Source organism: Leptonotus elevatus, chromosome 2 (assembly GCF_054856555.1).
Source record: "Leptonotus elevatus isolate MCC_2025b chromosome 2, RoL_Lele_1.0, whole genome shotgun sequence".
In the NCBI taxonomy this organism is placed as follows: Eukaryota; Metazoa; Chordata; class Actinopteri; order Syngnathiformes; family Syngnathidae; genus Leptonotus; species Leptonotus elevatus.
In genome coordinates this window covers 25,624,049-25,650,662 of record NC_141240.1, presented here as the reverse complement: position 1 = coordinate 25,650,662, position 26,614 = coordinate 25,624,049, and the positions used below count along the sequence as shown (strand labels likewise).

General features: G+C 40.7%; 1 protein-coding gene across 5 annotated transcripts in view; it reads left to right on the top strand.

Moving 5' to 3' along the window:
* agrn (agrin) overlaps positions 1–26,614 on the top strand; it is a 247,915-nt gene that overhangs the window by 61,476 nt on the left and 159,825 nt on the right. For 4 of the 5 annotated variants that reach the window (XM_086067097.1, XM_086067093.1, XM_086067094.1 and 1 more), the window contains one exon: positions 26,568–26,606. In XM_086067097.1, coding sequence (XP_085923223.1) covers positions 26,568–26,606 — 39 coding nt within the window. Of the gene's footprint in view, positions 1–20,541; positions 22,443–26,567; positions 26,607–26,614 lie in introns of those variants that run through there. The other variant, XM_086067095.1, reaches the window with a different exon arrangement.

Below are 26,614 nucleotides of genomic sequence, written 5' to 3'. Positions count from 1 at the left end.
TATCATTAAGCTTAACACTTGATTTTCTGTCTACTTCAGAAAGTGTAACAATTGAAGTCAGCCCCCCCCCCCCCCCCCCCAAGTACAGATACAGTAGCACCAGAACCAAGAGTGTTCATTCCAACCCCCATGTAAATTCTTATCTGCAAGGTCTCATCAAACTTGGTGAAATATTCCTGCAATGTCTGCTCATGCCTCTGACGAGCCTTGACCCGCCACGTGTCCAACAGCACCTTCAAATGGGTGGGATACTTAATTTTAAATATTTCATTTCAAAAAGTGCTTTGGTTTTACAGCAATGTTTTAGTCAAGTTACTTTTAGTCTCTCTTTTTACCACACTGTAAATGCTCGGCACTTAAATGTGTGAATGTCACTGATATATTTCCCTTTTATGTCTTACTGTGTGAATTGTGCTGACTCGGGCATCAAAATTGAAGGTCTCTCAAGGGGATTAAAAGCTCTTGCCATAATTGAAAGGTTGTAGTTCTTTTCCCAACAATCCTGACACGGCTCAGCAAGGTGCTCTTCTCTTTGCAACTGCTGCCATCTCTTGGCGAGTTGCATGTATGTACAGTACTATATGTGTTGAGTGAACAAAAACGTCCTGCTGCTAAAACCAGGGGGAATTGCAAAAAAATATTCATCAATTCTCCTCATTTATTATTTTCAATGGGTGCGGGGGAGCCCAGCTGACTGGGCCCTGGAGTTTTCTTGTGTTTTATAATTACATGCATTTGTATTAGTAGTAGTATTGTTTTTAATTTTATTTTAGTTTTCACCCACATGTTAAATGATTTGCGGTATTTAACAACTTCGATGAGCCCCCCCTTACCAACTCATATTCTATTTTGAGAGGGTGCATTTTAGGTGATTAAAAGCAAATTCAAGTCACCTTCTGAAGTCAAGTGGTACCTGAGCGAATGACATGTTTTAATCGCATAAGGGGGAAAAAAGAAGAAGAGAGGTTGCGCCGTCCAGCTGCAATCACAAACAGGACCACTAGAGGAGCCTGTTGCTCCAGCACAAAGCTTCAAGTGCTTACCTACTATGAACTCGACCATCCTCTTCCTCCTAGTTTCAATGGTACCCTGTGAGAGAGCCCCTTTAATTACCTCCTTACAGTAAAACCACCTTTACATCGCATGAGAGGTTATTGGCAATTTAAGGATGGAATCCACCTTTCCCCCATAAAAGGACAGAAGGCTGTGGCATTAATGAGTCACACAAGAAATGAGCAAAAACATTTCCGCTTTGCTTTGAGAAGAGGCTCTTTAATGAAGCAAGGAATTGGCCTAAACTGATCTGACAATGTGCCTATCATGAAGTGAACAGGGGCGTCAGTAAACAGGACATCCACTTAATTTAGAGTGTAACACACATGCAACTGTTATTGATTTAACACAAACATCTAAAATGAGATGTATCATGTACATGGCAACACCTTGAGCATTTTGTGTGGTAAGATTAGGCGGCGTATCAATTTCCAGTGTCTGTTCGTTTCAAGATACTGGGATGCCATCTGAAAGAAAAATAACCTCATTCTTAAATTGTGTGATAAGGTGGCGTATAGCTATAGCTATATTTAATGTAGTTTGGTGCTGGTACCTTTCAAGGCTGAAAATTCTTCTTCTTTTTTTTCTTGATGAAGGGATATCTCCTCTGGCCAGCACTTCATGTTCAGCTATTCAACTGGGCGTTTTATTCCAACATTTAGCAGTGACCTGGTAATACAAAGCGAATGGAAAGTTTGCATTCACTGAGAAAATTACATCAACACAACACGGACCGTCGAAGCTAGGTGTGCTTATGTAGTAGCATTTTGTAGATAGTAAGGATGGGTGAGTATACTGAGTATATGCGTGATACCAGGTATTGGTATCGGGCCAATATCGGCCTTATTTTTAGGTGTTGGGCACTCACGGGGAGTGCCAAAACCGGCCACTGAGACTTAAGGCAAAAAATAAATAAATAAATTGAACTTGAGTAAGTCCTCCTCAGCAGTAGCTGGCTCTATACTCTGCCATCGGCAAATCATCATCCATGCCAGATTAGAAAGAAAGGTCTTGCTTCACATTTTTTTGTCATTGTGTTTAATGAAATTTGACAAACATTGGTATTGGACATTGGAGTTTATGTATGTTTTATTATCTTGTCGAGTAAGGTTCGTGGTCTGTTCAGTGACCACCCTGTTCATTTTTGATCATGTATGAGGGACAGGATTGTCGGTTCTAATGACTGCATTGAATTACTAGCATTGGTTTTATTCGACCGGTTGGACCTAAAGATTTTTCTTTGCTTTGGTCTCAGTCCTGGGTTTCAAACACACACAAATTTACTTAGAGATGCTGAGTCACTATGCATCTCTGCAGCAGAGTGGCTCCACAAGGGTGTGTGCAAATTACCATATAAACGGCAGTGATTAACAGGTTACAGCTTTACAAAGTAGAAAACATTTCATGTCACATTTTTGGGGGGGGGGAAGAAATGCCACAATGTGTGGCCACTGCTCATCCTCAATCACTTGCTAACACGACATTACATTACCATTCACTCGCATGCTTGCACATGACAAACAAGGCAAAACTCCCACAATGTGTTGCCAGTGAGCTATTTCAATTTTAATCGTTTTTTTTCTTCCAAGTGTTTATGTTTTTTATATTACATCTTGTCATTAGATAGAGAGTGATGAGAACGGGTAATGAGTGCAAAGGGGCTGTGGGAATTGACATAAGCACATTATGCAGACCCGCGATCATTAAAAGGGAGCAATTGGGGAGGCAGAACTCTAAAAAGGAGAGCGCTAGTTCATACCCATTCATTTTTAATATGTCATTTGAGCCCCGGAGTGAGGAGTCTTCGCCGCTCGGGTGCACCGCTGGGTTATTGTATAGGGCGTTGTCTCCTATTGTAACCCAGTAAAGCATGGGGGGGGGGGGGGGTGTACAGTATCTAGGTTATAGTATTATGAAGTCATTTACCCATGATTGCATCTACTGTAGTGATAAATATAACTTTGTGTACAAAAGTAAGGTAAATAACAATTGGGGTGTTCCGTCTGGTGTGTGTGCGCACATGTTGACCATCCCCAGATTAAGAGGCCAGTGTCTGACCCAGAATATGCACCATCCCTCCCCCACTAACTCCTTTACTAAATGCCCCCAACTGTCATCCTCATTTTGTGGTTTGGACGGACAAGCTCAGGGGACAGGCTTGGGGTGAGGTCTCCATTAGCAGCCTAACCCCCCTCGTAGGGAAAAAAGGGACTTAAAAGAAGGCAGCGGTGGGAGAATAATAATAAAAAAAAAAAGTATTATAGGATACAGACATTAAGCATAAAGCAAAATAAAATCCATATCAAGTGGCAGCCAATCAAAACCTTTGGTCTTCATTGAAGTTGCAAAGCTTTTATCGATTTATAGTGTAAAGGGTAACATTTAAAAATCAGTGTATGGTGATACTGATAAGAACCTTAGGATAAGCTGATAAGCATCCATTGATGACTGCTCCTATTCCTGCCCGGAGATTTGTATTTAATTGAACGATAATCCAGATCCTGCACATCCAAGTACCCTTTATACTCCCCCCACATATCCGATGGCGTTTGTTTATCCTCTCCCTCCTCTGGCTCCCCATCCACAGGCCAGACTTGCCCTGGATCCTCTCTGCTGGCCCCAATTCGCTCGTCCGTACAGTCCACTCACAAGGCACTAACCCGCAGGGGGTTGGCTTTATTCGAATTCAGGACACACCCAGTCAAGAGAAGCCCTTTTTATGTTGTTGGTCTAATTGTGGGTTGGGGGCTCGACGCCTTGTTGAGCTTCTGTAAACACCAGACACAGCCCAAAACATGGTCCAGTAGATCGAGCAGACGACAATATGTCATCACCCTCGTAAATTAATTGTCAAAGTCCTTTTTTTTGCAAAAAAATCTTTGTTTTTTTTGCTTAAATCGTCTCCTCGTGATGAAAATGGTTCATTTTCTTGTGCTTACTGAAAATTTTGAAAAAATGACATAGTATGCGCATAAACTACAATGGAACATTTAAGGGCTATTTGAGTCCATTTCTGATTGGTTCAGATTTCTAAACCATTTCTCCATCTAATGTCTTTACATTTTGGCATCCACGCGTAAAAACAAGGTCATCACTGTGGACTCTTGGTTAGCACATTTGCCTCAACATTTTTCCATTTGCCTTTATTTATTTTTATATTTTATTCAACATCATTATTATTAAAATGATGTACATGTGCAGTTTAAATTTGTTTTTATGTAAACAACAAAAAACAAATAAGCCTCTTGCCAGGTTAACACGGAGCATGTCACTTCTTCCTTTAATTTTCGCCACCAATTACCATCATTGGCAGTTTGGATTTTTGACGCGCTGGCTTATATGACGAAGATTCTCGTTTGTGACACAGGCGAGTTCATAACCACACAACATATGGGAGTGATGAAACCACTGTGAGCACCCGACATACTCATTCTGCGATGGAAAGCACACGTGTGGGAGGCAGCATCTAAAAGCCATTATGTACTCACTAGGTTGAGAAATGACACATAGAGAGAAAAACACAACAACACACAATTCAAGCAGCGGCCTTTAGCATTCTCTTAATGCTGCTGCTCACTCAAAAAATAAAAAATAATAAAAAATGAACGTTTTGGAAATGTGTTTTCAAATGTTGATCCCACTCCTACACAGTAAATTCAATAGACTAAATTTGACTCTATTTAGACTAAATTTGACTCTTATTTAGAGCGGGACCATATAAACTCGGTTTTAGAGTAATATTTACACTTGGAAGAGAGTAAAATAAAGAATTGAAATAAATAAATCACTCAAGAGTTGAGGAACTTCACGACCTTCAGCTTGGGAGACTGCCACACTGCTCGCTCAGCTATGCCCCTCCTACTATTTGCTTAACTCCAAGAGGAGCCAAAAAACATTGTTTAGTTAGAAAGGTTCCAGCTGACACGAGCGATATACTAACCTCGCAAGCCAGATTGATAATTGTGATTGACTCGAGGTAGTTCTTCACATTATCAATCTGGTATTTCACTCGGCAGATCTGTTCGGGAAAGGAGGGACTTGCTGTACAATGCTTTGAGCTGATTGGACGATGCGGCATCTTGCACGTTTGTTTTGACCAATCAAGGCAACGGATGGAATTGTCGTCTTCTGTCTCATCTTAGGGAGAGGGAGGGAAAGCACGAACATCTGGACCAGATATAAATGCACGAAGCGCCTCTCGCTGTAAGTAATTCTGTGAGAACAGAATTAATCGCCGCGTCCATTTGTCTGTTAGGTTTGTTTGTGAGTCTATTTGGTCTTACTCTAAATAGAGTTAAATTTACTCTACAGAATTTACAGTGTAATTACATGACTTTACAGGTTCTGCCGGCTTTTATTTTGACACAAAAACACCGCAAAAACTAAACGCAAAAACACAGCATATTAAAATGGCTAGGGGTTTAGGGTTGGGACATTATTTTAAAAACATGAATTGATTAATTAGAAAAGCTTTTTCAATTAAGCCCCTCGCCCCTAAAAATGTCAAATTGTCGACTCAATACAATACCTTGCATTGAAACTCCAGTAGTCCTTTGAGAATAGGCAAATGAAATTCAATTAATTTAGGATATGATTGTACCTGGTGGCAAAGCCCGGCAGTTTCTTATTAAAAAACATAAACAAGAACGAAAGAGCATGTATTATTGCTCCCTAATTGATCAGATAAGCAGACCATTATGAGATTTATTCGCTCCACCTTTAGTGTACACCTCCAGTCGTCTCCTCCTTGTCACATTACACTAATCCATCCCTGGCTTCCCTAATGGAGTGCACGGAGCACGGCCTTTTCAGAACACTGCTTAAGTCATTTTGCGAAGAAAAAAAAATGACTGTACATGCAGTGCCGAGAGCAGGAGCTGAATGCGAACCTCTGAATGTTTAAAATTAGATTATTTGGACACGCTCGTGACGTCGGCAGGCTGACTGGAGAACTGGAAGAATTGTGATAGTTTGGTTAAGACGAATGCGACATCTTGCTTGGGAAATGAGTAATGCAAGTATGAGAGGTCCTGTGTCGCAGAGGTCCATTAGCCTAATTGGCACTTTTGGGTGCTAAATTGGTGGGTAGGGAGTTTCGGGGAAATGTAGTAGTAGGAGAAAGATGTTTCCAAAGTGTTTGTGTGGAATGATGGAGTGTATCCTTTTAGAGGCGGATTGAGCATCATCTCATTTGCATAAAGCATTAAACATTTACACTGACCTACAAATGCTGACAACGTCCCTTTACTCACAACCATCTCTTTTCTTTGTGTTTCATATCTCATGCTGCCATTTTCCTCTCACCGCACGTTGTGCATACACAATTGCAGGGGTAACGTTTCACCATGGGAAATCCAGGGAAAATGCAATTTGATGTTAAATGTGTTGAGATGTGCAGACTTTTTTTGTGTGACAAATAGCAAACCTAATGTGTAATTTGTGGAACACCTCACTTGCTAGTTTTTATAACGTAATGTTTGTTGCTGGAATATTTTTGAGTCTTAATGTTTTTTTTCTCCATCACTTTAGCCTTTGTCGTGGAGGACCATTTATTTGTTAATCTGTGCCTTCAACATTCTCTGACATGTATTTTTACAGACCTTTGTAAAAGAAAAGATGAATTTTGACAGTGTTCTGTAAATTTTTGGCATCCATTCCTTTGTGGACATCTAGAAATTAACCATTTAGTTTGTCTATGGAATAAATAAACCGGTGCTGTACAAGCCCTCTAAACAAGTTTAAAACCCCAGGATTACTTTGTCACTTTATGAATTTTGAAAAAAAAAAAAAATTCCAATCTTTTTCCCCTGAAGATCATCTGATAATGATGTGATCACATGATTGGATTGGGACAACTCTACTCTTTATTCCTTGCAGAGTATTTGATATTTTTTTGCGGTCTGTGTGGAAGAGTTTAAGAGGCAGATTAAATAGCGATCTTAAACAAGGACAAACAGGAAGGAGAAACGTTCCTTTTCTCGTTCTTCAACCTTTGCTATATAGACATAATGAAAATTGATTTCCGAGTCAGTTACTTTGTGTTCACCTTGGTTTGGAAAAACATGTTTATCGTCTTACAGATACTCGTGATTTAATTTTCAATTGCAATCTTACTATCGAGCGTTTTCATGGCCGTCACCTCACAAATTATTGTATGTTTTTCCTGCTTGCAACTTGTGTGCTAACTGTGGAGTGAAAAAAGTACAACACACAGGATGCCTATAAAGCACAGCATGTAAAGCTTTACACCTACTAATGGGTTAATGTCAACTATTTTGTGTCTTGTTTTCCATTTTCTTTTTGTTCTTGCTCAGATCTTGGAGGTCATCCACTTTGCTTGTTGAACAAGGTGTGTTAGCTTAAAAGCTATGTTGTTCTTTATTGACGGCAAAGAAAGAGACGATCGATGGCTCAACATTATTGACTTGGGGACCGATATGAGACTGAGCAAAGATAAACTTTGCTGAGGGAGATCATTTCCCGGATATTTGGCCTTAAATGGCTTCATTGTGTTAAGAGCCAAGGTCAGACCGACTGCTTTCAGTTTCATTGGCTGGATTTACACGACATGGTTTAAGTACAATTTATAGCTCCCAAGTGGCGCAATTTAGACATGGGGCACGGCAGTGAGAAAAGAAGATAAAAAAAAATACAATTACATTCTTATATTTAAATCCTGAAAAACGGAATTTGCAAGAAATCAGACAAGTGATCAAAAATGGCCGAAGTGACCAATGAGTCGATTCACCAGGGCGGGGTGGTTGATACTCCTTCTTGAGCTGTATATATAACTTAAACATAAAATATGTATACTGTACATTTCTGTTTTTCAAGTTTAGTAGTGACAAGTTTAGAAGACGGATCTGAGCTAATAATTGACAATAATAACAAATGAAAATAAACAATCAGGTCTTAGTGTTGCATGCAGGCTAACTCGAGTAGCTAGGTTGCCAGTCATTTATTAATTGGGCTAATTTCAATGTAAAATATCAACATTATAGCTTTGCTCACATATAACTCATATCGTTCATATTGGAATGTGTATGTGTTTTTGGGTAAGAAATCCTCCATAAAGTTTAAGCACTACATAACATTACATCACATTAAACTCTGCTGAAATGAAACCCGCCCCCAAATAAGGAGTTGTGCTCGACTGACACTTCCCAAAATGACACCTATATGATTAGGCAAACTCAGAAATATGTGGTGTGTCCAGAGCAACTAAAATAGTACAAAATCAAAACTTTTAAAAACAATAAGAATAACGTGGATTTGTACTGCAATTATTAATAATAGAATGCCGGTAGTATCACTAAATAGCTGCTTTTTTGGAGGCTCACTAAACATCCCATAGCTAAATGCATCTGTTATTTTTGATGCCTTAAGTCAAATAACAATATACAGCAATATGATTATTCATCATTACGTAACTTCAGGCTACTATTTATCATATTTCATTTCGTTTCACACTTGGCCTCCAAGCAAAACAAAATCTTTAATTGCAGAAAATCTACCATCACCTTAAAAGCTTAAAAACCTCTGTTGTGTAGGCCGTAGCCCCCTATTTCATTTATATTTTTCATTTATTATTATTATTTTTCAAGGTAGTTAACACATCTGCCTCCAAGTCTAAAGGCTCAATTCTTGACTGCGGGCTTTTAATTATTTTATTTTTTTTACAGTCTCTGGCTTTGCTCTTGTCCAATCAGCTGGAAGAAACTCCAGCTCATCTGCTACTCAAATGACGACAAACACAATGGGGCATATGCCACAGAGGAGGCGGGACTTCCGACCTGGTTTTCACACATCAGATTTGTTTCCGTTTCCTGTTTGCAACGTGTGGCCCGCGTCCCATTTCTTGCGCTTCCGCCTTTGTGCCCTTGTGGTTGCGCGTTCCCGTCGGCTGGTGCGAGTGTGTAGCGTGTCTGTCTCAGGGGTGGGGACGCGAGTGTTGGAACGCGGCCATCAGTGGCCGGAAACGACGCTGCGAAACCCGGAAGTCGGAAGTCCGTGGCATCTACCGCATAGAAAATGGATGGAAGATGGATGGATGATAAAATAGTGGTGCTATCCATGGTGCTGAAACCCTTTCATTTTTCTCATTTTGTGTTGTTGATCATTTTTTCCCTGCACACCAGCAAATGGCAAAGTAAATGGAAAAGCAGCCGGATAACAGGAAGTCAGGAACCTTTATTGGAAATAATCTTGTATAAAAGTCATATCATGCTTGTAACCCAAAATGTTGTTTAAAAATGCCATGTACTGTAAATCTGCCTACAAAGTATGTTAAGATGCTACTTTTCTGGCATACAACTGTTGTAGGTCTTTCTCATGATAACCACCTCTCTTGTGTTAAAAATCACTTTCATTGTCATGTAAAATGAGGCCACAAAAGCATTCCCCTCTTCCACCTATGACTGCGCTATTGCAACAAAAGCAAAGGCCGGTGGTGGCCGTCCGGAATGATGGCCCATGACGGCCCAATCAAGCCAGCTATTGAGCGCCTGCTTCATTTGTTGCCGTGGTGAGTCAAGACATACGATCTGGCCTCAGGTCCCCAGGGAGCCACTGGGCACTGTGGGGCTTGTAAAAGGGTCACATGGTAAAGATCTGGTTTAGATCAAGAGGTGAAGGGTGTATGGGGTAGGAGGGGGGTGCAAGTGGAAACCTGAGAGGACCACTGGGACGGCAATTGGAGCACGTCAAAAAAGGTCGGACATGTTCCTCCTGTTTTGGATGCAGGATGTCGTGTTCCAGCATGGCGTAGTTATCATTCCGCTCGTGGAGGAATGGTTTGCAGGTGTTGAAATGGAAATGAAATGAATGTCAGAAGAGGTGTTCCAGCTCGCCTCGTATAAAAACACAGTGAGCCAAATTGTGGAACGTACTCCCGCAAATTGCTGCAAGCAGACCGCACTCTTCTCCTTTTCTCTCTCCACTCTCATTTCACCGACTCCTTTTTTCCCCCTCCGTCTTCGGGATGGTGTTCAAAATGAAATCTCACAAATCACCATTTTTCAATGTGGTGTTTTCTCCATACGAGGTGTTGCCGTGGCAACGAGGCAATAATTCTTCCCCCCGCTGTCTTGTAAAGATCATGGATGCATGGATTTGGTCCGACTTGCGAGATGTGAAATGCTGTCCGTGCTCTCTGTAACATGTGCTTGCCGTCTGTGGCAAAGTGATTCGTTTTTGCGTTTTGGGGAGAGGGCCAAGGTGACGGGTCAGGTGTGCAGGCTGCATGCAAGATGACGTAATGACTTGTGTCGAAAGCATCCTCTGAATTTAGGCTGACTTGAGGGGAACCTACTGGGTTTTGTCACTAAAAGAATCTGGAGGACTTCACATTTTTACCTCACTGCCAAGGAGGTTATGTTTTTATCGAAGGTTTATTACTTCGCAGGATTATGCAAAAGGAATATGACTTATCTGAATTTCATGAAGCTTTGATGAGGACACGGGGGCATGGGCCAAGAGAGAAACCATTTCATTTTGGTGCAGATTTGAATACAATTACGGATCCAGGACTCCCCCCCCCCCCCGCTCTTTCTTGTTTTTCTTTTTCTCTCTCATTTTTCTTCATTTCTCCTTCAGTTACATAGACACACAGGAGGTGGCTGTCTATAAAGGTGTACAATTGAGTTTTTTTTTTCAGTCTTTGCTGGAATATGAGGAGAGACATTCTAGTTTGTTTAATAGTAAACAGGGTTATACAAAATTTACAAGTTAGCCCGAGGCAATTACCAGGTATATAGAAATACTTTTCTTTTGCTAATAGTGCAAGAAGTCTTAGTGGGAATACAATTTTTTTTTCTCCTGGCAGTTTCTGGTCACTTGCTTTGGGGTGAAGTGATCCACACGATCCATCAGCTACACCTTTTGTGACAGTGCTGCCCATTTTGAAATCACAATTTTCTGTCATTCGAGGTCAACATTCTATTGAGTGGACTTTAGTATTTATGCTACTGTGCATGCGGTCTTTGTGCAGTGGCTGGTCTCGGTTCATGGCCACACTTTTCACTGTAGTTGTTCCTTTTCTTTTACCTCGTTTAGCAGTTTGTTAGCCAGATGAATAATGGAGAAGGTGGTTTGTGGCCCTGGCAACACGCCAAGCGCATCGCTGTGATGCGTTAGCTCGTAAAGGAAAAAAGAAAAATCAAGCCCGCTGACCTCCCTCCGTCTCCCAGTGCCGCCTCCCTCCGACTCCACCCCAGCCACTTGTGGATGACAGACGAGTTGATGCATATAGGCTCCCGCCGCTCTTGTTGAGTCTTGCCAGTTGTGCTCTGGATGAAGAAAGAATTGTTTCTTTTTGTCATCGTGCACAAAAAGCTTCAGTCAATTTCTTTTGCGAGGGACATACACAGCTCTTTTCATTTCATGTTACCCCTCAACACCCCCCCCCCCCAAAAAAAAAAAAAAATTACATTCAACAGATATCACACTTGAAGAATAGCCCATCCATCCATCCACCTACATTGGACATATTAAACTTATAGTGATTCCCATAAAACAAAAACAAGCAAACCCTTACCCTAACCCCCTATATACTACTATACTTATATAAATATATATCATATAAAAACAACAGTACACATCAAAATCTCCAGTGTTAGATTAACACTGAGAGTGTTAAATCTAACACTAGAAAAGTATTTATGTGTCCAGGCCAATGACTGTAAATCGGACATTTTTCACACTTAACCAGTGTTACTCCAACACTGTGTAGTGTTAAAAATCGACACTAGTTAGCACTGAGTAGTGTTTAAAAGTACTCACAATGGTGACACTTTACTCTGGTAAATGGTACTTCATTTATATAGCACTTTTCCTCCTTACACTCCCTCAAAGTGCTTTACATTTTGATTACTGATGACATGGCATCAGAAGCAACTGAGGGTTCAGAAACTTGCTCAAGGACACTTTGACAGTTACATTAGCCTGGGATCGAACCCATGCTTTTAGGGTTGTGAGACGACCACTCTAGCACTGAACCACGCCACCCTGACAACAGCAACTGGATGTATCGCTATTGAAATTGATAAGGATCTTGTGTATTTGCTTGACATGTATAGTAACTGTCGGCCATAATAAGAAGACACATTTTATTGTTGTGTGAAGTTTCTCTGTTCTCTGGTGAACGCCAAAATCCTTGTGTGTTTTGTTGGGTTACACGAGGTTGTGTTGGCTGCATGGGAGCCTCTTTTCCCGACATTGGCTTTCTTACTGCAATTGCAAACTGCAGATTTTTGAGCTTATAGAAAATAATTTGTACTGCGGGTTATCAGCTGAATGAATAATCATCTTCAGACAATATTTATGAAAAAAAGAGGTTTACCATAATCCTCTAACCACTGTTGGTTAACAACTAAATGATTTTTATATGATTTTGAAATATGGGGTTTTGTTGGCAAAATACTGATTTCCTACTAAGCTAACTAAGAAGACTTTGACCGGATGCATTGTACATGCAGGGAAAACTAGGCAACACAGCCAAAATTATAATTTTTTTTGTTTTGTTTTTGTAATGTCTCTTGTAAAATGTGACAATTCTATTTACATTTTCGCACCAGCTACTGGTCATTGTAGTTTACTTTTACGCTATATCTGTATTTGCTTCAATTTTTACCTTCCCAACACTTGTCAAGTTATAATAAATGCTGCGAAACAGCCCATTCATTTGCCTGTCTGTGTGATTGCTGCTACAGTAATTGTGATTTCCTTATTTTGGCACAATTTCAGCATGCTGTCAGACTGCACCGCTATTAAAAAGAACTGTAATTATGAGGGTGAAAAAGATAGCAGAAACTACAGTGACTGACTTTGTTTGAATGAACAACGTGAGCATATGTATGTAAAATTTATGGCAGTCTCATTTATTGGCTGAATCTCAACATAGCTGGCCAATTAATATAGCCCCTCTCCCTGTATCAGAGAAGATCCAACTCGACAGGCAGCCAGCAACCGGTGACAGAGACGGAGAGAAAAACTGGAGCGAGCTCTGTTCTGTACATGCAAATGAATGGACACTGCTACGAAATCGCTTCTCGCTGTCACTTTCAATAGGACAAAAATGATCAGCTATACAGCATGTTTGCTTTACATCTGTATGTTGTTCTACACTGTTTAGAGAAAGATCCAGGCATGCATGCAATAAAAAAGCACCAACAAGGGAATTGCCATTAAAAAAGAAAATAGCACATAAAGGCTTTTGATGGAATTGGAATGGAAAATAGAATATTTTGCCAGGCGTGACGCTCATTAAAATAAAACAGGAGCTGTGCATGGAAGAATTGTTCACTTTGTGCATCGGCAGTTCGGCACTGATCGTCATCTGTGAATAGCAACACACTCCTTTGGCCAAAGCAGTTTTGGCATTGAAACTACATTTCTCTGCAAAGGTAATAGAGGAAACTCACAGAATGCTTATAATGAACTTCTACTCCTCGGGTACACAGAGTGGTGTGTGGTATTTCAGATTGGAATAGATTCAGTAAAGTGTGATTTATTTATTTTTTTCACGAAGCTTTCTAATCGTTAATCATGTCTTTTTTGGGATTCCATTTTCAAAACGGCCAATTTACAGAGTTTCAACTAGGTCGTCCAATGCTGGTGCCAGAATGCATCGGTCTCAGATGTCAGAGCGTACAAAAATACGATTTTGGGTTGTGAAGGAGAATAGTGGTTAGCCTTGCTAGCTTTGGCTATTCCGATCACTAAACTAGTAATAAAATCATCAAGATGTGAAGTGAAGCTCCATCTTCTTAACAAAATGTTTTGTCTAATGATGTGCGGACAACAGCTGTGTGCTAACCCATATCCAATAAAGATTTCACGTAAGGGTTCATCAGGGTTTGTTCAAGTTTTTTCTTAAACGTTCTCTAAACAGTTTTAATGATTCTTTAAACAGTTGTAATGTTTTTTTGTTTTGTTTTTTCGTGTCGCATGTTCAAAACAAGACAATTTAGGAAATGTGAAACCAACATCCGTTAGTGTCGCAAATGTTCACCTCTCAGTGGGATACAGGCTTTTAAAGGAGGTATTTATTAGTCTTAGAAGATGGCATATGCTATACAATCATGTGGAAATATCTGACCAAAAATCAGCCAAGGTCAGAAATTGGTCCAATTGCAATGGATACAAATGTGAGTTATATGAAGACCTCTGACTTTAGAGTCTTTATTGTACTTAACATTCTATACGTGTTTTTGTCCTGTGAGGGGAACAACTCATGCAAGCACAAATAATTCAAATCTGTCGTGCTACCGTCGAGGGCAAATTAGGTGCTTCCTTCTTAGAAGGACAGCTTCCAATTTCTAATGACTGGTTGTCATGCTTCTCAATTCATTCTAAGACTGTGCCAGATCTTTGTTGGCTGAATGCTGAGGACTGGCATCTGTGTCATCCTTCAGCCTCCTTTTTCAGTGCTGCCCTTCCAGACTTTTCATTTTTGCGTCTTGGCTTGGAGGCTTCCTAAGGTCTTTCCGCAATCACATGCCAGTCACACGTGTCAACCTCCACTATTATGACGTGCTGCAACTGAACTCCAGCAGTTTTTAGTCTCTTTTACCCACTATATCTGTTTCTCAAACTCAATGTTATTCAATTTCCCTGAATAATTTATTCATATATGCATATTTATTTACAGCATATGCAGGTACGTGTCAGCTTACTCATGTCACCTCTTCCTACTGACCTCAACAATTCGTTTTTTTTCTGGTATTAGTTTGATTTGTGAGTAAAAGTAAGATTCTTAAATGTTTGTCAGTACAAATACTTGGCTCTTCGTGACCACTTCTAAATTATTTATTCTTATATTATTTAAGTGTGAATCACACTTCTAAGGATTTTCTATTAAAATATGAGTTAATGATTTGAGTCAATACACAAAAAAAGCCAACTGAAATCAAGTTGATAAATGTATGCTTCCATACAGGTCACAGTATGAAATTACATGCCGTGGCCCAGTCACTAAGCAAATGTCTTTGGCAGTTTCGGATCAGATTTCTACTGCTTGAAAAACCATTGAGGTACTGTCTGAACTCTCTAAACAATTAGCTTAAATCAATTAGAAATGAATAGTCTTTTAATAATGGGCAAACTAATTTGATTTGTAATTAGTTTTCACTATAAGAAACCACAATATAAATTAACACGACTCTAAATACTCCCCAAGAAGTCCACAACATTCTCAGTCATGCATGCAATAACGACCATATTGCTCATTTTACCATGCACCAAAATACGACCAAGTGTTACATATTGTAGTTTAGCGACCTCTATCGGCCATGTTAAATAGCGAAAAAATACAAAACTGAGACTTAAACCTGGATCGTCTGGTTGGGAGACTGACGTCTAACTTACTGAGTTAACAGTCCAATAATGATCTTAGTGTTAATTTTTAGTTCACAGACTAATGGTTGGGGTTAGGATGAGTCGTGAGGGAATGATGGCCAAGTCCAACACGCTTTGAATAGTGTGTGTATGTAGAATACCAAAAAATAGGCTACAACAAAGTGCAATTCAGCAAAAGTTAAGGCTATGTTGCAGTAACCTGGCAATAGCCAGATTGATAATTGTGATTCACTCAAGAGATTTCTCCACAATATCAATCAAAGGCGGGACATTCAGTACAATACTTCGAGCTGATTGGACGATGGCGGCATCTTGTTCACGTTTGTTTTGGCCAATCACAGCAACGGATGAAAATGTCGTCTTCGATCTCATTGTAGGGGGGAAAAAATGCATGAACATCTTTACCAGATAAAAATGCACGAAACGCAGCTGTTCAACATACAAAAAGGAAACTGTGAGAAATTCAGCAAGAACAGAATTCATCGCAGCGTCCATTCGCCCGTGTTAGATGTCTGCACTTCCTGGTTTCGTCAATGCTGCATATCCCGCCCTCAAACACAATGTCGCTCTGTGATTGGTCCGAACCACCAGTGGTTTGAATCGGTGGAAATCAATGGGCTCGGTACAAGATGTATTCTTCGGAGTTTGTGACCACCGCGAGAATTCAGCTTGCAGAACAAGGTTAATGTTGCAGGGCAAGTTAATGATGATTGGAATTAATACCTCAGGAAGACAATTGGCCCACCTGCAGCGAGCCTCCCCTCTGCAAACTCGGCTGTACGCCTCGCTGCACAGGATTCAACACATGTCAAACGAATGACCCCAAAAGCATCATTTGTGTGACCTTGATACATTGCAAAGGATTTAGAAGTCTTAAAGATGATAGATGGATTGATGTTGTAGCATGTTATGTTGTATTTATGACCATTTTGTGACAAATATACCCAATCTTAAGAACAAACAGAAAACTTTAGAGGAAATATAATCTTACTCAATGAAGCCTGTAGAGCCATCATAACAAGTTTGACTACATACTTACTTTACTTAAGAGTTTTGACCAGGTCTAACCCAGAAAATAAATGCTGCTTCTTAAGAACTACATCCCTTGTGTGCTTAGTCATCTTCATGTACTTATTTTTTCTACTTTGGATTCTCGCTTTCAGGGTACAGCTTTGCAAATCCTGCAGATATTGGCTTTGACCATAAGGAAATCAGCGCATAACGATGCCTTAGCACTTTTCATACAATTCGGGGAGTTTAAACACCTGCTGTTGGCGCTTTTAAGATGAAAATGTACACTCACAATGTGTGAACATAATTTCATTGAATGCCATTCATATGTCCAGGATATATTGTCCTTCTGTTGCCCTCAAAAACCAATGGGAGTACCCAGAAACATTTTTATTTGAGGGCCAATACAGAAAAAAAAAATAATGGAATGATGCATGTTTTGCTTGTAAGTTTATTAAGACACAAAAATCTATCAAGAAAGCAATTTCACTGTATAGGGTTTGTATTTTGTACTTATTTTGAAAACCTGTTACAGAACATTTTTCTGTTAAAGGTGATATGGCAAATAGATGAGAATTTTCAAGATTCTGAGGTGGCCTCGGGGCCCTGCATAACACTAGATTAGATCCACCCCTGCAGTGAACAGTGACCAAACCCCACCTCCACATTCAGAACCAAAACAAGAGCAAACTGTAGTAAGATGACCATTTTTAAATGTTATTTGAGAACTATTAATGTTCATAAACAAGACCTTGACACAGAGCAGAAAGTGGATTTTTTTGCTTATAAAATTGAATTATTTATTCTAGTGTTTTGAAGAGGAATCATGTTATCATTTTAGTCGTAAATAGTTTATTTGTATCTTAGCATATTTATGTTTTTTTTTGTTTTAACTTCTCTTGCAGGCTGTTTCAAATGTCAATTTCATATGCTGTGGGCCACTGAAAAATATATAGTGGGCCACAAATGTCCTCTGGGCCGTACTTTAGACACCACTGCCATGGTGTAACATTAATGTGCAGAGTTCATCCATTGATGCTCTGAACATGATGATGATGAAAGTGGCAATTGTGTGACTCACACCAGGCGCGTTCAACTTCTGTGGTAAAAATGACGTAAGGGATATCTCATCCCTTGTGTTCTTTAAAGTGAATCTTAAAGGCATGATTTGCTCCTATTGCTGATAAGCCTTGCAGCCTTTAGGTGAAGAGATCATCATGCAGCACGGCCAGCTGTTGTGCGCATCTTAAAGTAGCAGCCAGGAGACACAAACCACACACGCCTTATTGACCCGTCGCTCCCAATCACTTATTGAACTCGACAAATGTCTCTCTTGGCACACAAACTTTAACAAGCACACAACTTTTTTCTTCGCCCCCCTCTCACCATCGTGATCATGATGATCATTAAACAGGGGAGATCAGCTCCTTTAATAGTTTTTGTAATTTCAAAGGCTTCATGAAAGAGATGTTAACCTTGTGCGGTACCGGTGGCATTAAAAATGGATCAAAGCGGCTCAGCTTTGATGTCCACGAGGGCTCCTGCCCGAACCTCGTCACCCTCTGCTGGGAGGATGCAGCATTTCACTGACCTGGTGCGGTTGCTCGACATTTTTCATGCCCGCAAACGGTTGTAAAAGTGAAGAGGACAATAAACAGACCATAATGATGACCTTTTTTTCGTTTTCAGTCATGTTTTGCTATACAACTGAATTATTGGGGTTGTCGCGCTATTAAGAAGCAAAGAGGTTGCTGAGATACTGATGATGATGACGATGTTGAGGAGGAAAGGGATTTCAGGGATGTGTGTAGACAGTGTGGCGGGGAAGCGAATGGCAGAGATGACGATGGAGGCAGAGATGGAGCTGGAGAAGACACAGAACATGAGAGAGCGAAGAAACATAAATAATTGATGCCCGATCCGCCTCGCATCTGCCGCCTGCTGTCGTTGAGTTTATTCCAAGTCGAAACATAGCATGACCTCATTATCGCATTAGGAGAGCAGTGATAAATGGCTTTTTAAAAATACCTTTTAAAAATTTAATGATATGATATGGATGCAAATGCCTCCACACCTCTTGTATTTAGCAAGAGCTGCAAATCGGAGAGCCTGAGGATTTAGTATTATTTGTGTCAGAGGCAAAAGCGGGGCATAATTGGCGGCTGTGGGTTGTGTTGAGGCGAACTGGAGTGCACTACTTTGGTGCAAACAGCAGAGGCGCTGTTGATTTAGTATCAACTAGTTTGCTTCTAAAGAGGTCAAACATGACGGTGACATCAGCAATGGCATTCTTCTGATTAACACAACAGGGCGTTTTCAATAGAGCAAATGTCATCCAATATTTTTGTGGTGGTTACTCACGTTACTGCAAAGTTATTTTAAGAATGTAGTGCTTACCTTTTTGGAAAGAAAATCTCAACGCAGTCCAACAATGTTTGCTTTTTTGTCGCATATATGGTGTTTCCCAGGCTTATTTTTGGTGTGTTTCTTCCATTTGATTCACATACTGTACTTCACATTGGTAAAAGGTACAATTGTTTGATCCCACTTTTTTTTTTAGACTGATACCGATATAACTCATTCAATTAACACAATGACACATAATTGTGAAGAAAGACCTTTCTTTCTTTCTTTCTTTCTTTCATATGCTTATGATTTGCTGCCATGTCAAACTGCTGCAGTATAGCACAACTACTGACAAGAACTTACTTACTGATTTTGTTTTTTTGTATATCGGTGGCGAATACAGAGTCCTCGAGTTACGAACGACTTCTGTTCATACGCTGGCGATGTAACCCGAATTTCAACGTAAATTGGATTTCAAAGTCAATATTTACATCAAAATACTTTGTACTATAATTAAAAAAACAAACATATTTGCGCCACCTGGAATATGCCGGAACTAATATTTTGTGTTTCCACACGAACATTGCTGACGGACAGCAAAGTGGAGCTAATGGAAACTTAAACATGGACATTTGACGCGCCTGATGGCGAGCCAAACTGCTTGATGGACGCATTTTGTTGGAGATTCCAACAACACAACTTTAAATAACTTTAAAATGGCGTGATTATGGTGGGAAATGAACAAAAAGAAGGTGCTACTGGCGAGGCACGGGTGTTGTAAAGTCGAAAAGTCAAGGATTGCGTACGTCGTAACTCGAGGGCTCCCTATCTTGAGCCTGGCATCGGCCCAATGGCAATACGATATCTGTAGGCCTACTACTGCTTTTTAAGTTGTTAAAAAAAACAAGAAACATTATTAGTTCTTGAAGATGTCAAATTATGGTAAATGGTAACGATAAATGGATTGATTTTAAATTAGGATTATTTTAAAACCTCGAACATTATTAGTTCTTGAAGATGTCAAATTATGGTAAATGGTAACGGTAAATGGATTGATTTTAAATTAGGATTATTTCCCTGCATTGCAAGCCAGAAAGAAATATGTTTTGATGGTCGAATGTCTATTAATTTCTGACTTACTCGAGAAATGTCAGAGAAGCTCAAGTGAACCGTCTCAAATGTGGATACTAAAGAGGGAATTTATATTTCAATTCCTGTTGTAAATGGTAAAACATCACTCAAATGAAAAATTATTGAATGATGTTTTTTTTTTATTACAGATGGCAAGTTAATTTCTATAGCACATTTCATACACGAGGCAACTCAATGTGCTTTACGGTCTAATAAATTTGTTTAGCAATGTAGCAGTATTTACATAGGTTTCAGTGAAATGTAATGAGTTGTTTGCTATATAAAAAAGTGAGCCACTTAATGCACACTTGCGTCGGTGAGCTTATCAAAATCTGTTGGTCAACCCCTCTCTAATGGTTTGTAAAAACACTTTTGTACAAGAGATTCTTTTGATTAGTCTCTAAACAATTGGAGTTGGCTGACATCTGCCAAGACCTCAAACCTCTTTTGTTTAGCGCTACACTGTTGCCCTCCCCTCCTGTAGGACGACGGTTCTGCAAAGCCTTTATGCTTGCTCGTTCGATTCCCGACCCCTCCTCCCTTCTCCCTTTTGTTAAGACAGTCTCTCATCCAACGCCCCCCATTTCTCTCTCTCTCTCTGTCTCTCTCTCTCTGTCTCTCTCTCTCTCTCTCTCTTCTCTCATTACGCACTCATCCTGCCGGCTCAGGAGGAGCGTGTTTGGGAAACCAGCGACACGCTGCTGTTGTTTTTCTTGGGGGGAAAAAAATGATGCGGTGGACCAAAGTGTAAGGATCTTCTTTTTGTTTTTTGGCTCCCTATCATTTACTTCCCACCCCCCATCTCTCACTCGCGCTTTCTCTATTGCCACATCTGTGCGCGGACTTGGCTCACAAGCTCACTCACGGCTGCTTCAGCCGGCTGAGGCTGTTGACACTGGGACCACAACCTGCTGCCGGGGGATTAAGCGTGCCGAAGTCCGCTTTGTCGCTTTGGCTGCAGACTGCTGTGAGGGTCCACCTCAGAGAAGGGACACATAATTACACTTGGCCACATGCATGGATCAAGACAATCCAAAGGAATGGATGGTCAGGGAAGCGTAAACAACAGCTGACAATAAACTGATGAATGAGGGCAGAGAATGAAGAAGTTATTTCCTGTAAGGAGCCGTAACAGAGCATGATGATAAACTGGATTGAAGTGAAATGAGAACCTTTTCCTCTCATTTTTGCAGTTGGGATTTTTAGTTGTGGCGTTAATCTGCTCCAGGAGAGCGCCACAAATCTCCACCTCTGGCTGAGTTTCACTTTTCACCGTCTTAGAGTTATTTCCTTTAGAGCGTTGATCTTGTGTCTCATCCTGGTGGGACCACTCTGACAGGTTGCGTGGATCGCAATCCTCAACTTTTCCCGCTTCTTAACACTTCTTCAGACTTTGGAGCCACAGAAGAGGAAGAATAGAAAGCCCAAGAGCGTATGCTCTTTTTTTTAAGGGATCCAGCAGCTAATCTGCTGCAACAGATACGCGCCAGTGCCGGTGTCAGGTTCTCATGTGCCACACTTGTGTATCTCTTCACCGTGACCAGCTTTTCCGCGGGATATAAAGAAACAGCTGTGTCGAGTTACAGGAGCAAGTTGTTGTTCATGAGAGCAGCGAGCTCCGAGGTTCCATGGCGACGTTGGAATAAGATGCTTGGTTCTTAGGGAAATACTTGACATGTTGCTGGTGAGCACCAGACCTTGGCGTGGTTTCTAAGGGCTTTTGACACGGAGGTAGAGGGCTTTTAGGAGAAGGGAATCCCCAAATCAACAAATCGGCAGTCAGGGTCACTATAAAAACAGAAGAGGATTCCTGTCGGAGTTTTCCGTGTGGATATATTACCATTTTTTAACCATACTTTTTTTTCATCACTTGGAGGCATAGCAGTGCAACACTCTCTTGTGCATATTTACAATCACATTGTCACCACCCACTTACACCAATCATTTATTTGCACTCTTAAGTCTTAACACATTCCCGCCACTCACAAAGGACCATTAGGATTTCCCCAAGGGGCCACGACAGGATGTAGGTAGTAAGCGGTAGTATGGACAGGTGGTGGGCTGAGTCCAACAAGTCCCCCTCTGTCCAAGCTTCTCCCCCCACGTGGATGTTATTGTGATTCAAAATGAATTGCCTGGATACGGCTGAAAGTTTGCAACTACCATTCTCTGCCGGAAACAATCCAATCACGGTCCACGGCTGGAAACGCACCTGAAAAGCGGACTATTACAGTTGCATTTTTTTTGTCTTTCTTCTCTGGGCGTCGTTCGCCCAACCGCCATCATTTTCTCTAACGGGTCTTTGGGCGCCTCTCGACGCCCTCCTCGCCCCGTTGTCTCCTCTGCCGCCCTGGAGGGAAGGGGGTCAATGGAGTGGACCATGGCCGGGTGCCATTATCCTTCGCCAACACCGCCGGAGCGGGAGCGGAGGTACCAGCACAAAGTGTCTCTGGTAGTGCGTTACTTCATGATCCCGTGCAACATCTGCCTGATCCTGCTGGCCACGTCCACCCTGGGATTTGCCGTACTTCTCTTCCTTAATAACTGTAGGTTTAAACCTGTTGAGTCCGCATTCACCCAGTCGTTGTTTTTGCATATGTATGCATTCTAAATGTACCACACTTTGCTTGTTGCACCGAAAAAGCAGGCAGAAAAACTTTGTTTACATATGAGTACAGTTTGATTCAGTTTGGTATGGTGCACAGCTGTTAGTGTTTCTTCTAACAACCCTTGGAAAGGAAGTTGAACTGTATTAATTTCTCGCTTCCTTTTCCCTACACTCTTGATTCAGCTCCAGAAAATGGCCAATGGGATGGGAACAGAAAAGTTTTCAAAGTGGATTAAGACAGTCATAGTTTTGGAAATTAGAAGTTGAAAAGACTAATATAGGGCGACCTGATTTGACCAGAACCGGGACACTACAGTTTCGCTGGAAATCAAAAATAAAATAAGTTCTCACTAGGAAATATTTATAATAAATTTAATTGATAGTCAATCTGGTGACCGGTGGTTGTGTTATGACTTTAGCTAATGCTAAATACCACTGAATCGTTGTTGACAGTTCAACAGTGCTAAACAATGCAATGCACTTACCATAATCCAACCTTTTTTGCCCAGCCCCAGCAGCTATTGGAAACTGGCTGCTCCTCTTGCTTCGCGGCGGTCACATTGTAACACTGGAAATATGCTGCCAGAAAATCTACATTTCCCATGATTCTTACACACAGAAGCAGGAAGTAGTTCTACTTCCAGTATGACGAAAACATACCTGCTCGCGATTAGATGCGGATGAGAATGAAAACGCAAACGTAAATGTGAATGTAAATAGGAAGGAATTTAACAATTTAATTCCTTTTTTAATTGTTTTCTGTATGAATCGCTATGACAACTGTGTGAATAACATACACATTGTCCAAACAATTGGTTTGCTGACAAACAGAACGGTGCATTACCTGCGTAAAAGTGAGACAATTGGAGCTGGGGAAATACGCCGGGACTCGGGACACAAGGCTCTATGCAAATAGTAAATAATGTTATAATAATAGGGCATATCCACTGTTGTTTTTGTTCAAATTTCTCCTTCAATGTTTGAGAATGTGCATCAATTTATTTCCTGAACTTCACAACTCAGCTACAGTGTATATAGTATTTCCAAACCTTAAGTTGAAAGTGTGTACCCTTTCTCAACTTTGCCAAAGTATCAACAATCCATTTTACATGTTATTACAAGCTGGAGACAAGGCGGAGTAAAATACAAAAACCAGTTGGCTATGTCACTTTTCGCTTCTATGCTGTTTAATCCTTGCGAGCCTTTGCTTCTCATGTTGCACTTTTGGTGGCAACTGGGGCTAGGGCAGCTCATTTCTAACCTCATTTCGAGACAGACGGAATGTCACACAATGTTGGCCAAATATGACTTCTTAAATGAGCAAACCGGTGTGTCTATGTGTGTGGGAGGGGGTGGAAATGTGTACTGTAGAGATGGATGAAGTCAGCATGTGATTCAAGAATGACTGTGGTTGCACTCATTCATGCTGCATGTTGCTATACGTACGCACGCACGCACGCACACACACACACACGTGCGCTGTGTTGAACTATACATGAAAGGGGAAAAGTGACACACAAAATCATACGTCTTCTGTTCCTGCGCATGGCTAAATGTCACACTCAGACACTTATTGATTCACTAAAGATATTGGCTGAATGATGTTCATGCGGTGACATTCACACAGGCAGCCGCTGTGCCAAAAAAGTGAGATGGGAGAAGACTAATATGTTTTTTGAAAAGAGCTTATCATGTCCGTAAAAATTGGACAAATTGTTTCTCCACCCTATCCTTCACTTCTTACTGTATGTCATCTTTCTCTCAGTATGTTCTAGGTGTGCTGTGTGCATGTGCATGTATTTTCTCTGGTCATGTGATTTTGACATTTCAGCACAAATGACAAATGGGTAAAACACTGAGGGAAAGGAATAATGGAGTGTGCTTGTTCTGGGTTTGTTAAGAGGTGTAGCCCAACTTTGTATTTAATAAATAAATAGGTGTGTCCCAAGACTTTTGACCAGACCCTTTACTTAAGTACTCTATATTTATCTCAGAGCGATATCTGCTTTTCACTAGAAAGCTTGGAAAAGGCTCCCGTCATGAGTGACTGGGACACGGCTTCAGCAGACACTTCATTATTCACTTCAAGCCCCGACCTCGTCTTTCCACTCTCGTCTTGTTGTTCCCGCTCTCTTTCTCCCCCTGAAGCCCCCAGCTGTTGACAAGCAATTCTCTGTCAGTCTCGATTTCAAAGTTGGCCTTGTCTCAGCATTCTTGGAAAGTGTGGAGAAAGACTTGTGGATCTGCGCATCAGTGTATTATGTTGGTGGCTTAATTGATGTCTTTTATCGTCCTCACTATTCCTCGCAGTGCACTCGTGCAGATTGATGTTAAGGTGTGAAATTTGGTGCGAAGGCAGCCCTGACCCACCAGGGGGCTCTGTTTAGTGAGACTGGCATCCGAGTGGAGATGGAGGTTTGATTGAGCTCTGCACTCCAGCTAGCTGCTGCTCTGGGATCCATATATCTTTGAGGAGCACGCTATGTTGGCATATTGTTGGCATGTTGTTGTTTTTTTGTTACGTGAAGTTTCAAACTATCGCGCCTCCAAGGTTGAACATAACTCATTCTGATGTCTTGTGGTCGAGCTCAGAGTCATTCATATTTCCAAACAATTTTAGCCATAGAAAAGTGGGAACAAAAATGGAAATAGAATTCATGTTTTTTAGGCAATCTGTTAATGACGTTATTTTTTTATTGGAAGTTGTTAAAGGGAAAGGGTGTATTATTTAGCACCATTTAGTGCTGAACTAATAATTCATTAATTTAAATAAACACTATTAATTTCAATAATATGCAAACAAATTTATCTTCTATCACATCAACATATATTTTTTATATAATCCTAGGTCTAGTAATTGCTAATTATATTGTATAGGTCACACCTCGCCTTAGAGGAGGCTGACATGTTTCGCCGCCATCTTTCTGCTACGGATACCCAAAAGAGAAGAACTTTACGAACAGAGTTAGCCTCTAGTGGTAGTTGCAGCTAATGTCGGACCCAATGGGTCGACCGCTGCTTACCTTCCACAGCTGGGGTCTGCAGGTGGTTGTTGCTGAGTCCTATGATATGGGCTCCTGCCACTTGTCTTCCTCTGCTTTGCTCTTGCTAGCTTTTGGTAGCTTCTCCCGCTAGACGCTCTGGTTAGCCGCTCCAGCTTGTTCCTGCTGCCGCTCTTGAACGTTGTTCATGCTATCTCCTACTCGCCGGGCTGCTCGCTTGCTTGCACACTCCAAATAATAATCGGTAGTAATTGGTGGTAGGCTTACAGTGTGGTCTGTCTGAGGCACCATCGTGTGCGTGCTTCAAAACTGTTGTATTCTATTACTTCACCACTAGATAGGACTAAATCCTACACACTGTACGTTTAAATATCATTTCAACATTTAAGTTATGCGGATCTCTTCTTTGATGTCTGAGCTCAGAAATATTAGGTCACTTTGAAGTCGTATTCATTCCAAATCTTCTTGTTGAAGTCTGAAATGTACAAGTTTGTGGGACATCTCAATTTTTTGGTTCCATTGTACAAGTAATCAAGTATGAATCACAAGTATTTCAGATAATTTACCTATTTGTTGATTTTTTTAATGCACAGAACACAGGTTACAGTTTTACTATGTGGATCACATTCCAATTTTGTCTGTTTATAAAAGTACAAGAGTTCGCAACATGAGCCAAAAAACCTCTCAAATGTCGGCAATTGGTTACGTTCATAAAGGACGGCTTGTGTCCAAGAGTTCAGGTTGTGATTCACTTGCAGCTACACTGTACACTGTACAGTAATGATAGTGTGCTCCCTTTATTTTATGATATGGCAACATCGTACAAATATATGTATGTATGTGTGTATGTATGTATGTATGTATGTCTCTTTCCAATGAAAATAACACACCTCTCAATATGTTATTGCTCTTAACCCCCAAAACAATAATTGTGTGACATAATGTATGCACCGGTATATCAATAATAACTCCATGATCTGTAAATGGCAAAATGGGTTTTAATCACTTGATCTTTGCTGCAGGATTTAAAAAAACATATTTTTTGCTCTTATCTCTTTCAGACAAGCCTCCTCACTTTACACCTGCTCAGCCTCCTGATGGTAAGTCT